The sequence below is a fragment of the Amblyraja radiata genome, chromosome 5 (assembly GCF_010909765.2).
Source record: "Amblyraja radiata isolate CabotCenter1 chromosome 5, sAmbRad1.1.pri, whole genome shotgun sequence".
NCBI classification, from domain to species: domain Eukaryota; kingdom Metazoa; phylum Chordata; class Chondrichthyes; order Rajiformes; family Rajidae; genus Amblyraja; species Amblyraja radiata.
In genome coordinates, this window is record NC_045960.1 from 9,465,753 (window position 1) to 9,482,225 (window position 16,473).

Below are 16,473 nucleotides of genomic sequence, written 5' to 3' on the forward strand. Positions count from 1 at the left end.
TCTAGAGTCCCTATAAGTTAATTGGAACTAAGATTAATGATGGAACAGGACTGCACAGGAAGAGGCCCTTCAGCCCACAATGTTTGTGCTGACCATGATGCCAAGTTAAACTAATCTCTTCTAAAGGGCATAGTTATGTTAAGAGGACAAAGGAGATGTGAGGGGAAGGTTTTTTACCCACAGGGTGGTGGGTGGCTGGAATGCGCTGCTAGGGGTGGTGGTGGAAGCAGATGCAATAGTGGCGTTTACGAAGCTTTTAGATAGGTATATGTATTTGCAGGGAATGGAGGGATATGGATTATGAACAGGCAGAAGAGATCAGTTTAACTTGGCATTATGCATTGCCGGTAACTATAGTCATGAAATCACGAGTTTGGTGTAAAGGCCCATCTGACTCACGAATATCTTTCACCTAAAGATATCTCGCATTTACATAGAAACATAGAAACATAGAAAATAGGTGCAGGAGTAGGCCATTCAGCCCTTCAAGCCTGCACCGCCATTCAATATGATCATGGCTGATCATCCAACCCAGAATCCTGTACCTGCCTTCTCTCCATACCCCCTGATCCCTTTAGCCACAAGGGCCACATCTAACTCCCTCTTAAATATAGCCAATGAACTGGCCTCAACTACCTTCTGTGGCAGAGAATTCCAGAGATTCACCACTCTCTGTGTGAAAAATGTTTTTCTCATCTTGGTCCTAAAAGATTTCCACCTTTATCCTTAAACTGTGACCCCTTGTTCTGGACTTCCCCAACATCAGGAACAATCTTCCTGTATCTAGCCTGTCCAACCTCTTAAGAATTTTGTAAGTTTCTATAAGAACCCCCCTCAATCTTCTAAATTCCAGCGAGTACAAGCCGAGTCTATCCAGTCTTTCTTCATATGAAAGTCCTGACATCCTAGGAATCAGTCTGGTGAACCTTCTCTGTACTCCCTCTATGGCAAGAATTAGATTAGACTAAGGTTAGTTTATTGTCACATACACTCGAGTGCAATCAAATTCCATGTTCGCACGAAGTTCATTCATCCACACTTCACGCTGCCTCAGAAAAACAGCCCACATAATCAAAGGCTTGTCCCACCCCGGTCACTCCTTCTTCTCCCCACTCCCGTCCGGCAGAAGGTTCAGAAGCTTGAAAGCGCGCACCACCAGACTCAGGAACAGCTTCTTCCCCTCTGTTATCAGGCTTCTGAACGGTCCTTCCATAAGCTACAGTTCTGTCCGATTCACCTCCACCCCATTGTGGACATTGGACTTTGTCTGTGGAACTGGTGCGCTACAATGCTGAGAACTACATTCTGCACTCTGTATCTTCCCCTTTGCTCTACCTGTTGTACTTAAGTTTCATTTGATCGTATTTATGTGTGGTATTACCTGATCTGTTTGGATAGCACGCAAGACAAAGCTTTTCACTGATTGTGCAGGAAGGAACTGCAGATGCTGGTTTACACTGAAGACAGACGCAAAATGCTGGAGTAGCTCAGCGGGACAGGCAGCATCTCTGGATGGAAAAAATGGGCGACGTTTCAGGTCGAGACCCTTCTTCAGACTGAGGTCAGTCCGAAGAAGGGTCTCAAGCCGAAACGTCACCCATTCCTTCTATCCAGTGATGCTGCCTGTCCCACTGAGCTACTCCAGCATTAAGTGTCTGTCTTCTTTCTACTGTACATTGGTATACATGACAGTAATAAACTTAAACCTAATCTGAAACAACAATAAAGACTATGACGAATGCAAAACAAAATGATGCAGAGATCGCAGTGCAATCTGAAACATAGAAACATAGAAAATAGGTGCAGGAGTAGGCCATTCGGCCCTTCGAGCCTGCACCGCCATTCAATATGATCATGGCTGATCATCCAACTCAGTATCCCGTACCTGCCTTCTCTCCATACCCTCTGATCCCCTTAGCCACAAGGGCCACATCTAACTCCCTCTTAAATATAGCCAATGAACTGGCCTCGACTACCCTCTGTGGCAGAGAGTTCCAGAGATTCACCACTCTCTGTGTGAAAAAAGTTCTTCTCATCTCAGTTTTAAAGGATTTCCCCCTTATCCTTAAGCTGTGACTCCTTGTCCTGGACTTCCCCAACATCGGGAGCTATCTTCCTGCATCTAGCCTGTCCAACCCCTTAAGAATTTTATAAGTTTCTATAAGATCCCCTCTCAATCTCCTAAATTCTAGAGAGTATAAACCAAGTCTATCCAGTCTTTCTTCATAAAGCAGTCCTGACATCCCAGGAATCAGTCTGGTGAACCTTCTCTGCACTCCCTCTATGGCAATAATGTCCTTCCTCAGATTTGGAGACCAAAACTGTACGCAATACTCCAGGTGTGGTCTCACCAAGACCCTGTACAACTGCAGTAGAACCTCCCTGCTCCTATACTCAAATCCTTTTGCTATGAAACTAACATACCATTCGCTTTCTTCACTGCCTGCTGCACCTGCATGCCTACTTTCAATGACTGGTGTACCATGACACCCAGGTCTCGCTGCATCTCCCCTTTTCCTAGTCGGCCACCATTTAGATAATAGTCCGCTTTCCTGTTTTTGCCACCAAAATGGATAACCTCACATTTATCCACATTATACTGCATCTGCCAAACATTTGCCCACTCACCCAGCCTATCCAAGTCACCTTGCAGTCTCCTAGCATCCCCCTCACAGCTAACACTGCCCCCCAGCTTAGTGTCATCCGCAAACTTGGAGATATTGCCTTCAATTCCCTCATCCAGATCATTAATATATATTGTAAATAGCTGGGGTCCCAGCACTGAGCCTTGCGGTACCCCACTAGTCACTGCCCGCCATTGTGAAAAGGACCCGTTTACTCCTACTCTTTGCTTCCTGTTTGCCAGCCAGTTCTCTATCCACATCAATACTGAACCCCCAATGCCGTGTGCTTTAAGTTTGTATACTAGTCTCTTATGTGGGACCTTGTCGAAAGCCTTCTGGAAGTCCAGATTCACCACATCCACTGGTTCTCCCCTATCCACGCTACTAGTTACATCCTCGAAAAATTCTATAAGATTCGTCAGACATAATTTACCTTTTGTAAATCCATGCTGACTTTGTCCAATGATTTCACCACTTTCCAAATGTGCTGCTATCCCATCTTTAATAACTGACTAGCAGTTTCCCCACTACCGATGTTAGACTAATTGGTCTGTAATTCCCCGTTTTCTCTCTCCCTCCCTTCTTAAAAAGTGGGGTTACGTTTGCTACCCGCCAATCTTCAGGAACTACTCCAGAATCTAAAGAGTTTTGAAAGATTATTACTAATGCATCCACTATTTCTGGAGCTACTTCCTTAAGTACTCTGGGATGCAGCCTATCTGGCCCTGGGGATTTATCGGCCTTTAATCCATTCAATTTACCCAACACCACTTCCCGGCTAACCTGGATTTCACTCAATTCCTCCAACTCCTTTGACCCCCTGCTATTTCCGGCAGATTATTTATGTCTTCCTTAGTGAAGACAGAACCAAAGTAGTTATTCAATTCGTCCGCCATATCCTTGTTCCCCATGATCAACTCACCTATTTCTGACTGCAAGGGACCTACATTTGTTTTAACTAATCTCTTTCTTTTCACATATCTATAAAAGCTTTTGCAAGGCTCATGGCTGATCATCCACAGTCAGTAACCCATTCCTGCTTTCTCCCCATATCCCTCGATTCAGTTAACGCTATATCTAACTCTCTCTTGAATACATCCAGTGAATTGGCCTCCATTGCCTTCTGTGGCAAAGAATTGCACAGATTCACAACTCTCTGGGTGAAAAGGTTTTTCCTCATCTCAGTCCTAAATGGCCAACCTTTTATTCTTAAACTGTGACCGCTGGTTCCGGACTCCCCCAACATTTTTCCCTGCATCTAGCCTGACAAGTCCCTTAAGAATTTTACATGTTTCGATAGGATAGACTCTCATCCTTCTAAATTCCAGTGAATATAAGCCCAGTCGATCCATTCTTTCAAGAAGTAGTGAAAAAATATATGCTACTGGGAAACAATGGAATAATCGAATGGTCTGTCCCACTTAGAGATTTTTTTCGGCGACTGCTGACATCATTGACTGACGTATCAGGTCACCGAGAAAATCGTGGCGGTGACGCGGCGTGACGACATATTGACGCGCGTTGTTTCCTCAAGTGTCGTAACATTTTTGTTTTTGTCGCCGCTGGATTTTTAAATGTTCAAAATCTTTCAGCGACCCTGATACAGGCCCTTTAAGGGTAAGAGTACATTGCAGCAGCTCCAAGAATGGAGTGGCTCAGGAGACTGATAGCTGTGGGGACAAAGCTTTTAGACAGGTACACGCGTGCATGTAATGAGCTGCCAAAGGAGGTATTGAGGCAAGTACTATGACAACATTTAAAAGACATTTACACAGGTACATGTCCAAGGGGAAAGATTTAATAGGAACCCGAGGGGCAATGTTTTCACACATAGGGGGCAGGGTGTATGGAATGAGCTGCCAGAAGAGGTGGTTGAGGCAGGTACCATAACAACATTTAAAAGACACTGTACAGGTACATCGATTGGAAAGGGATGGGAGATGGTCCAAATGCAGGCAAAAGGGACTGGTTTAACGATACAGCATGGAAACAGGCCCTTCAGCCCACTGAGTCGACATCGCCCAACGACCACACTAGTGATCACACTGTTCCCACTAGTTCTATGTTACCGCACTTTCCCACTCCCTAAACACGGGTCAATTTACAGAGTGTAGACACAAAATGCTGGAGTAACTCAGCAGGTCAGGCAGCATCTCTGGAGAGAAGGAATAGGTGATGTTTCGGGTCGAGACCCTTCTTCAGACAGAGGGCTAATTAACCTGCAAACTTTGGGATGTGGGAGGAAACCCACGTGGCCTCCTCCACGTGGGGAGAGCGTGCAAACCCTTCTCAGACAGCACCCGAGGTCACCATCTGGTGCTGTGAGGCAGTGGCTCTACCAGCTAAGATAGAGCATCTAGGTTGGCATGGATTAGTTGGGCCAAAGGGCCTGTCTCCGTGCTGTGTGACTCTATGCCTCTCATCGTACTGCCAGAAATGCTCCCCCCCTCTGCATTAACGGGAGCCTCTTGATTTAGGAGCCTAATGGCATTTGTCCATTTTTCGTGTTTATAATCAGTTATGCTGCAATGCAAGTTATGCTACTTCATTATTTCTGTGTTTTGACCGATGTCGTTCCATGTCATGTTCACAAGATGAGCTTATGTGAAAGCTACTTCCTTTGTGACCCTATTCCAAAACAAACAACGGCCACATAATGCGGTTTAGTAAATAGCCCTGCTAGCAGGCAGGCTGACTGACTGACGGATATGGGGGAGAGCCTTTTGCAAAGGTTACATTTTCAGTGATTCTAATTTTTTAGCACGAATCATTAACTTTCCTTACAATGTGTACAAGTACAAGATCTGCAAATACTTTAGAAATGAGCTTGTGCGACTGAGGCACAAACATGGTTTGATATCAATCTATTCTACTAAATGGCCGCATATTTCAGCCAGCTACCGAGGAAGGGTCTCGACCCGAAACGTCACCTATCCATGTTCTCCAGAGATGCAGCCTGACCTGCTGAGTTACTCCAGCATTTTGTGTCCTTTTATGCATTAACCAGCATCTGCAGTTCTTTAGTTCTACTGTTAAATTAGTCCCATCAATATTTTAAAAGTTCGCTGTTTGACATTGTAAAATTACTTTGCATCTGATTGAAAAATCACTCTTTCCTGGTAATGCGAAATTATATTGTGTCATTTGGGAATAGCTATTGATTTGTGTAGTAAGGAACTGCAGATGCGGGTTTAAACCAAAGGTAGACACAAAAAGCTAGAGTAACTCAGCAGGACAGGCAGCATCTCTGGAGAGAAGGAATAGGTGACGTTTCTGGTCGAGACCTTTCTTTAGACTGACTGATTTTTACCGAAGCGTCTTTGGGATGTGGGAAGAAACCGGAGCACCCGGAGAAAACACACGCAGGTCACGGGGAGAACGTGCAAACTCCATACAGACAGCACCCGTAGTCAAGATCGAACCCGGGTCTCATGCTGCTGAAATTGACCCAACGCAGGCAAATGGGACTAACTTAGAAGAAGTATCTTGGTTAGCATGGACGATTTGGGCTGAAGGATCTTTTGCCGTGCTGTATGATTCGATGACTTTATCGTTGATCCTTGGTGCCACCGGAGAGGACCTGGCGTGGGGGTGTAGTGGAGAGGCCTGTGCGGCGGTCGATGATGCTGCCGACCGATGGACCAGGATGGACATGTGAAAGTGAGGGCGCCGCTGCCAGGCGAAGGAACAAAGGAGGACACGGCGTGGGGGTGTACCACTGTGAGGGGGGGGGAGGATCGTGAGGAGGGGGAGGGGGGGAAACAACGGGGGAAGTGGCTCGGGGGGGTGGGGGTGGGGGGGGAGGGTACTTTGTAACTTTGTAAGCGCCCTTTATGGGCGACTATTTGCATACCTTGGCAAGTGTGTGTGGAGATTGCACGTTCTCCCTGTGGCCGAGTGGGTTTCCTCCTGGTGCTCCGGGTTTCCTCCCACGTCCCAAAGGCATGTGTGTTTATAGGTTAATTATCCTCAGTAAAATTGTTAAGCTGAGACTAAAACTGAGCTCAGAGTAAGCCACCTCAGCCGACACCCCTTCCTGAGACCAAGCTACATCTGTAAGCCAGTCTATCCATTGTAGTCATCCACCATGGGGATCTGCTGCCCTCAAAGCTATGATCACCTGTAGCTGTAGGATAATTAAGCTAAGCCTCAATGACAAGACTGCACGTTAAAATCAGTTAAAATTATCACCTAAAACTAGCTGTATATTCCGCTCCACAGCTGCTGCCTGTCCTGCTGAGTGTATTAAGGTTTAGGTTCATTTAGACAATGGACGAGAGATACAGCGCAGAAACAGACCCTTCGGCCCATCCAGTCCGCATCTTTGGAATGCCCCCCGCGGTCACGGGGAGAACGTGCAAACTCTGTACAGACAGCACCCGTTGTCAGAATCAAACCCGGGTCTCTGGCGCCATACTGCTGGGCCACCGTGCCACCACTTATTATTGTCACATGTATTGAGAGGTACAGTGAAAAGCTTTGTGGTGCTTCCTATGCAAACAAATCAGATCAGATATGCCATCAAAAATTCAATCGTCACACCCAAGTACAACAGGTTGAGCAAAGGGGAAGATACAGAGTGCAGAATATAGTTCTCAGCATGACATATCCAGAATTATCCGTTTAAAAAAAAAATATCAGCTTTCCAGCATCTGTGATCCTTTGCTTTTCAATTACTGCAAGTTTTTATGTTTAGTTTAGTTTAGTTTAGTTTAGAGATACAGCACGGAAAGTGGCCTTTTGGCCCACTGAGTCCGGGCTACCCAGCAATCCCCGTACACTAACACTATCCTACACACACTAGGGTCAATTTTACAATTTTATCAAAGCCAATAAACCTACAAACCTGTACGTCTTTGGAGTGTGGGAGGTAATCGGAGCACCCAGAAAAAAACCCACGCAGTCACGGGGAGAACGTACAAATTTCGTACAGACAGCAGCCATAGTCAGGATCGAACTTGGGTCTCTGGCGCTGTGAGGCAGGAACTCTACCTCTGCGCCACCGTACCACCCTGAGGATGACACACCTGCCTTGGTGTCCAAACTTTTAGTGAATCAAACCCCAATCTAGAGCAAGCACACAAAATACTGGGCGAATGCCCCAGTGTGCCAAAAAAGACACAAAGTGCTGGAGTAACTCAGTGGGTCAGGCAGCGTCTCTGGAGAACATGGATAGGTGAAGGGACCTTTCTTCAGTCTGAAGAAGACTGGGTCTGAAGAAGGGTCCCGACCTTTAACCTATTAACTCTCACCTATCCATGTTCTCCAGAGATTCTGCCCTAACCTGCTGAGTTACTCTAGCACTTTGTATCTTCTTTCGGTAAACCAGCACCTGCAGTCCTTGTGTCTACACTCCCCTGTGTCATTGCTTCAGTGTTGACAAACACTTGTTCTTCAATCATAGTCATAGAGTGATACAGCGTGGAAACAGGCCCTTCAGCCCAACCTAGTCATAGAGTGATACAGCACGGAAACAGGCCCTTCAGCCCAACTTGCACACACCGGCGAACATGGCCCAGCTACATTAGCCCCACCTGCCTGCGTTTGGTCCATATCCCTCCAATCCTATCCATCTTGGTCGACATGTGCAAGTTTGACCGAGGGGCCTGTATCCGTGCTTTAAATGCTATTATAGTACCTGCCTCATCAACGTACACTACTGCTCCTGCAGTTTCCAGGCTGCCAAATTGGCTGCCGCTTTTCCAAAAGTGACCTTACTTTAAAGCACTTTGTTGGCTGTAGATTCCTGTGGGACATTGTAGTTGTGAAAGGCTCTCTCTGCATTCATCTGTCTTGTATATGGCTTGGCTTCAGCTGAGGCACAAAATTAAGCGACGTGGTAGTCCTGCCATCTAGTGGACGTTTGGTTGTTAGCGTCAGACTGAACTGCCACACCACCAATGTCTTTGCCAAAGATAGACACAAAATGCTGGAGTAACTCTCAGCGGGTCAGGCAGCATCTCTGGATAGAAGGAATGGGAGACGTTTCAGCTCGAGACCCTTCTTCAGACTTCGGTCTCGACCCGAAACGTCGCCCATTCCTTCTCTGCAGAGATGCTGCCTGTCCCGCTGAGTTACTCCAGCATTTTGTGTCTATCTTCGGTTTAAACCAGCATCTGCAGTTCCTTCCTACTCTTTCCTACACACGATGTCTTTGCCAATACTGGGAGACATTACTATTCAGAGCCATAAAATTGTAAAGAGTCATAGAGTCATACAGAATAGAATCAGGCCCTTCGGCCCAACTTGCCCACACTGATCAACATGTCCCATCCACATTAGTCCTACCTGCCAGCTTTTGGCCCCTATCCCTCTGACCCTGTCCTATCTATGTTCCTGTCCAAATGTCTCTTAAATGTTAAGATAGTTCCTGCATCAACTACCTCCTCCGGCAGCTCGTTCCATACACTAACCACCCTTTGTGTAAAAATGTGACCCCACAGCTTCCCCCCTCACCTTAAACCTCTGTCCTCTGGTTCTCAATTCTTCTGCTCTGGACAAAAGACTCTGTTCAATTACCCAATCTATTCCCCTTATCAGTCAATCCACATGGAGACAGGCCCTTCGGCCCAACTTGCCTATACCGGCCAAGCTGTACCATCTACGCTAGTCCCTCCTGCCCCTGTTTAACTCATATCCCACTGAATCTTTCCCAACAACCATCAGGTTACTGAACACTACAAACGCCAACAAAACTCTAAACAATGAACTGCCTTGATTGCATTACGGACTGAGAGGGTGGTGGGCATATGGAATGAGCTATCAGTGGATGATCCTTTTCCACTTGCCGTGCCCGTCAGCTGCGCCTGCGCAGTAATGTCTGCATGTTCTGTAGGGGGCGGGTCTGTAGGGGGCGCTCCTCTGTGTGCAGCCATGTCAGCAGCGCGTCAGTTTTTCCAGCTTTTTTTAATTTTTTAGTATGTTTTAAAGTGTGTATTTTGTGTTCCTTCGTGTGTTTTGTGTGGGGGGTGGTGTGGGGGGAGTAAGGGGGAAACCGCTTCGGTCGCCTCCTCCATGGAGAGGCGACTTTTTCCAGGTCGCCTCCCCCGTGGCCTAACATCAAGGATCGACGCGGCCTTTCCCGGAGACGCACCCGGGGCTTCAGCGGCGGGCGCAGCGTGGACTCTCGGCGTGGAGCGGGTGAACCCTCGCTGGGGCTCGCTGGAGGGGAGCGCTCCGTTTCGCTGGCCCGGGGCAGCACCAGCCTGAAGTCGCAGCCTGAAGTCGCGGTCTGCAGAGCACCAGCTGGTGCGGCGTCTACAGCCCGGGAACTCACGTTGGGGACCCGGGGGAAGAAGAAGCCATCACTGCCGGCCCGCGACCAACTTCTACCGCGGGGCCGGCATGGACTTACCATCACCCCTGGAGGGGAGCTTCGACCGCCGGCCCTGCAGTCTACGGTGCTTCTGGCTGCGGCGGGGACTTTAAATCTCGACCGCCATGCTGCGGCCTACAACAATCTAAAGCCGTGGTCTCCAGTGAGGAAGAGCCGATCCTGGACTGACTCTGGACTCTGGTCCTGTACACGGGGGGGAAATGGAGGAGGACTGGCCACATTTTTGTGCCTTCCACCACAGTGATGAATGCTGTGGTGGATGTTTGTGTTACAGTTTTATTGTGTGTTCTTTATTATTGTACTGCTGCTGACAACCCAAATTTCCACCAACCCTGGTTGTGTAGCAATAAATTATATCTATCTATCTATCTATCTATCTATCTATCTATCTATCTATCTATCTATCTATCTATCTATCTATCTATCTATCTATCTATCTATCTATCTATCTATCTATCTATCTATCTATCTATCTATCTATCTATCTATCTATCTATCTATCTATCTATCTATCTATCTATCTCACAATGAGAACCCAATGGGCAGGAATGGCTGCGACGCTGGAGAGCCGCTGAGAGTGAATGGGGGGATTTGAGGGGGGATGGAGTGAGTGCGTGGGGGGGGAGGGGCAAGAGGCGGAGTGGGGGGGGGCGAGGGGAGGAGGGGGGATCAGGGGCATCACAACGGGACCTGTCAGCCGCACCTGCACAGTTAGGGGCTATGGGTGAGTGGTGGAATATTGCATTGGGGGAACGGGTTGCGTTGGGGGAATGGGTGGGTGGTGGAATATTGCGTTGGGGGAATGGGTGAGTGGTGGAATACTGCGTTGGAGGAAAGGGTTGCGTTGGGGGAACGGGTGAGCAGTGGAATGTTGCGTTGGGGAACGGGTTGCATTGGGGAACCAGGCCTCCCTTGGACTGGGACCCAACTGACTGTAGGGAAGAAGCTGTCCCTGAACCTGGACGTTACAGTTTTCAGGCTCCTGTAACTTATTTCTGGTGGCAGGGGTGAGATGAGTGCGTGGCCAGGATGGTGTGGGTCTCTGACGATGCTGGCTGCCTGTTTGAGGCAGCGACTACTGTAGATCCCTTCGATGGTGGGGAGGTCAGAACCTGTAATGGACTGGACAGTGTTCACTACTTTTTACAATCTGCTTCGTTCCTAATGGAAGAAAGAGCCGTTACACTATCCAATGCAGCCATTCGTACGGAGACATCGAGATAGGAAAATCATTAGTCAGACCAACACACTCTGCTTGGCTTCCATTTCAATAACCTTAGCCATTGTCTCTCAAATCGTTCATACGAATAGCAATCTTGCATTTATTGGAGGCTGCATTCCCCCTTGCACAGATCCAGAGGTCATCTGTTTGGGAGCTTTATCTATTTGTACAACCACCCATCTGTTCACCTGGCTATTTACCGAGATGTGCGAAAGGGATAATGCCTATCATGCAGAATATCACGAGAAATTTACAGACTGCGCCTTTCAAGAGAGCATAAGGGAGCATCAGAGCACAATACCCTGCTTCAAAAGTGAAATCATTAGATATCGGAGCAGAATTAGGCCATTCCGCCCATCGAGTCTGCTCCCCCATTCGATCGTGGCTGATCTATCTTTCCCTCTCAACCTCATTCTCCTGCCTTCTCCCCATAACCACTGACACCCTGACTCATCAAGAACCTATCTCCGCTTTAAAAGCACCCAATAAATTGACCTCCACAGCCGACTGTGGCAATGAATTCCACAGATTCACCACCCTCTGACGAAATAAATTCCTCCTCATGTCGTGTAGGAAGGAACTGCAGGAACTGGTTTCATCCGAAGAAAGTGACAAAAAGCTGGAGTAACTCAGCAGGTCAGGGCGCTGAGGAAGGGTGTCGATTCAAAACATCACCTATTCCTTTTCTCCAGAGGTGCTGTGTGACCTGCTGAGACTCCAGCTTTTTTTGTTTATCCTCCTCCTTGTCTCCATTCTAAAGGTATGTATTTTTATTCTGAGCCTGTGCCCTCTGGTTCTAGGGCTGTCCCACAACTGGGAATATCCTTTCCACGTCCATTCTATCTCGACATCGGAACTCTAGAAACCAGAGGTAATTCTGGCAATCTAAAGGGCCTGTCCCACTTTCCTGAGTTATTCACGAATTCTCCCGAGTTTTCCCCTTGATTCAAACTCGTAGAATGTTCGTAACGAGTCCGTAGGAGGTCGTAGGAGTTCGTAGATATATCGTAGCGGCTCGTTATGCCAGCCGTAGGTACTTGTGGCATCAGGTAAGTCGGGACCTTTTTTCCAGCCCGATAACAAATGTCCACCAGTAAAATAATGGCCGGGGTGAAAGAAGTTACAACTTTTTACTCGTAAGGAGGGTAACGAAATAGTCGTGGGAATTCGTAGACATACTCGTAGGAGTTCGTGAACATAGTCGTGGAAGGTCGTAGCAGTTCGTAGATTACCACAATCTTGATTTTATTTTTTAGGTCCTTTAAGCTCGGCAGAGGTTTTGAATTAAGTCGTGAAAGTGGGACAGGCCCTTAAGTTTTCTTACTTCATCATTGATTCAGAGGGGTTTAGACACAAATGCTTTTGGTCAGATGTTACCTATTTTTTCCACGTTATTTTAGTCTGCAAATCATAATCATAATTACTTTATTAGCTGAGTATGTCTCGCAACATATACGAGGAATTTGATTTGCCATACAGTCATACCAATAAAAAGCAACAGAACACACAAAATACATTTTAACATGAACATCCACCACAGTGACTCCTCCACATTCCTCACTGTGAAGGAAGGCGAAAAAACGGTCCAATCTCTTCCCTTCTCTGTTCTCCCGCGGTTGGGATTGAACCTAAACCAAATTATGACCATATCGCTGCTCCTGCTCGATGCTGTTAAAATGGTGTTTTAGTTTTAGCGATACAGCGTGGATACAGGCCCTTCAGTCCACCGAGTCCACACCGACCAGCCACCCCCGAACATTAACACTACCCTGCAGATACTAAGGACAATTTTTGACATACAGGTTTGGAAGTTCATTGGCTTGGTGTAAATGTGAAGATTGTCGCCAGTGGGTATAGCCCACTGAGTCTGCACTGACCATACTAGGGTAGTGTTAATGTGCGGGGGATCGCTTGACAGTGCAGACTCGGTGGACCAAAGGGCCTGATTCCTCGCTGCATCTCTAAAATAAACTAAACTAAAACTTCAACAGGTTATTATTAACTTCAACAGGTTATTATTATTTTTTGATTAAAAGATACATCAGGGACCCGACCAAGTCCACTCCGACCATCGATCATCCATTCACACAAGCCCCATGCAATCTCACTTTATCATCCACTTCCTACATATCAGTGGCCAATTAACCTACAAACTCAGCAGGTCAGGCATCATCTGTGGAGGGACACTTCTTCAGGATCGCACCATTCTGCTTTTTAGTTTGAGTTTTTAGTTTTAGAGATTCCAGCGGGTCTGGATTTATAGAAGGCAATTAGCCAGCGTGGAAACAAGCTCTTCAGCCCACTGAGTTCACGCCGACCTGCAATCACCCGTCACTAGTTCTGTCCTACACAATTTACAAAAAACAATTAACCTGCAAACCTGCACATCTTGGGATGACAGAAGGAATGGGCGACGTTTCGGGTCGAGACCCTTCTTCAGACCTTGACACCCTGATGAAGTGTCACCCATTTCTTCTCTCCTGGGAGATGCTGACTGAGCTGCTGAGTTACTCCAGCATTTTGTGCCTATCTTCAAGAAGCTTTTGGATACACCCATGGATATGCAGGAAATGGAGAGAGATGGGTTATTCACAGGGAGATGAAAGATGGTCTCAGCATTGTGTTTGGCACAGACATTGTGAGTCTGTTCTTGTGCTGTACTGTTCTATGTTCTGTAGTAGTCTTTTCCCTGGTACCCAGAACATTGACGCGATGCTCAATGAGACTCATGTTGTTGCGTGTAATACTTTGGGTTGTCAGTTCAGGCGAGCTTTTGTTACCAGCATTGCTTGCTTGCCCGTATTTCACTTGGGCAGCTTTCACCCCAGCGGTATGAACATTGACTTCTCTAACTTCAAGTAACCCTTGCTTTCTTTCTCTCTCCATCCCTCCTCCTTCCCAGTTTTCCCACCAATCTGACTGACTACATTATATCTCTGTTTGCTTTGTTGTTACCTTCTCCCAGCTAACAATGATCTACTCTTCCTTGATCTCCATTCCCTTTGTCCTGTTTTCACACCTTACACTTTCGTATAAAACAAATATAGACCCTATAATTAAACTCCAGAAAAGAGCTATTAGAATAATACATAAAGCTTCTTACTGTGAAACTACAAATCCATTATTCATAAAGTTTTGGATATTGTGCATGTAAAGACATTAGAAATATTTTTCCGAGTTAGGAATAAAAGCCTTCCAGTTAGTATTCAAAAACAAATTAATTAAGAGAAGGGCATTATAATTTAAGAGGGTTGTGTATTTTTGAAACATGTAAAGTGAGAACCAATGTAAAATATAGATGTGTCTCAGTTTTGGGAGTCAAATTATGGAACGGGCTTAGTGATGAGTTGAAATTTTGTAGCTCTCTGTCGAGTTTCAAAAGAGCCTTAAAATGTAAAATAATTAAGGATTATAATGTAAAATGATTAAAATGTAAACTAAGTAAAGATTACAATTTAGAGTAAATTTTTTTTTTCTTTCCTTTGTAATGCAGATATTCGGGGTTATCTTATGGATTGTCTTATGGACTGGAGTATGGTGTACAATTTTGGTCGCCCAATTATAGGAAGGATGTCAACAAAATAGAGAGAGTACAGAGGAGATTTACTAGAATGTTGCCTGGGTTTCAACAACTAAGTTACAGAGATAGGTTGAATAAGTTAGGTCTTTATTCTCTGGAGCGCAGAAGGTTAAGGGGGGACTTGATAGAGGTCTTTAAAATGATGAGAGGGATAGACAGAGTTGATGCGATCAAGCTTTTCCCTTTGAGAATAGGGAAGATTCAAACAAGAGGACATGACTTCAGAATTAAGGGACAGAAGTTTAGGGGTAACATGAGGGGGAACTTCTTTACTCAGAGAGTGGTAGCGGTGTGGAATGAGCTTCCAGTGGAAGTGGTGGCGGCAGGTTCGTTGGTATCATTTAAGAATAAATTGGATAGGCATATGGATGAGAAGGGAATGGAGGGTTATGGTATGAGTGCAGGCAGGTGGGACTAAGGGAAAAAAATTGTTCGGCACGGACTTGTAGGGCCGAGATGGCCTGTTTCCGTGCTGTAATTGTTATATGGTTATATGGTTATTGTATAGGATAGGCAAAAATAAGCTTTGTGGCTTCAGCCTATTCCTTTTCCGGTCATTGATTATGTGAACGTTGTGTGAAATGGATACAGTGTTGGTTCATATTCACACAGATTGTAAAGTTTAGTTATTTTTAATGTATGACCGAAATTAACTATTCATTCATTAATTCATTCATCTATGTGTCTCCCTCTCCCTGACTCTCAGTCTGAAGAAGGGTGTCGACCAGAAACATCACCCATTCCATCTCTCCAGAGCTGCTGCCTGTCCCGCTGAGTTGCTCCAGCATTTAGTGTTGTTAATCACTGGACCCTGACTGTCTCTGTGGTTTCTCTGTCATCCAATTTGCAGCAGTGTTGAAACAAGCGGATATACAAGCACAGACTACTTCATGCAAAGCAACGCCAGGACCCTCAAAACCACTCCATCCCAGGCCAGGTAAGCCCTTCATCTGTCCTCAGCCTTCAAAATGTCACCTCACCGGGCAAGTTGTCGGTCAGCTTAGAATGTTGGCCCAGCCCTTCGGCAGCCCGGTGGCGCAGCGGTAGAGTTGCAGCCTCACAGTGCCAGAGACCTGGATTCGATCCTGACTACGGATGCTGTCTGCACGGAGTTTGCACGTTCTCCCCCGTGAAATTGTTCTTTCCGTTGACTGGTTAGCACGTAACAAAAGCTTCTCACAGTACCTCGGCGCAGGTGACAATGAACTGAACAATTGAACTAATCTACAAACCTTTGTAGATTTTTGGAGTGTGGGTGGAAACTGGTGCACCCGGGGAAAACCCACGCGGTCACGGGGAGAACGTACAAACTCCGCACAGACAGCACCCGTAGTCAGGATCAAACCCGGGTCTCTGACGCTGTGAGGCAGCAACTCCATCGCTGCACCACCGTGCGGGTGAGGAGGGGGCTGTGGACCCCCAGCAGGACCAAAAACAAGACCTGTCAAAGGGTGGATGTGCTTCTAGCGAGCCAACGGCCATCCACATCGGGACGACAGATGGCACAATGGGCTAAGTGTTCGGCTGGCGACCGGAAGGTAGCCGGTTCGAATCCCGCTTGGAGTGCATACTGTCGTTGTGTCCTTGGGCAAGACACTTCACCCACCTTTGCCTGTGTGTGAATGTGTGTGAGTGATTGGTGGTGGTCGGAGGGGCCGTAGGCGCAGATTGGCAGCCACGCTTCCGTCAGTCTGCCCCAGGGCAGCTGTGG

The 16,473-nt window shown here is 46.7% G+C and overlaps 1 protein-coding gene across 1 annotated transcript in view; it reads left to right on the forward strand.

Moving 5' to 3' along the window:
- Positions 1-16,473, forward strand: part of kif6 (kinesin family member 6) — a 548,981-nt gene that overhangs the window by 523,391 nt on the left and 9,117 nt on the right. Inside the window, exon 20 of the mRNA XM_033020572.1 lies at positions 15,613-15,699. Coding sequence (XP_032876463.1) covers positions 15,613-15,699 — 87 coding nt within the window. The remainder of the gene's footprint in view (positions 1-15,612; positions 15,700-16,473) is intronic.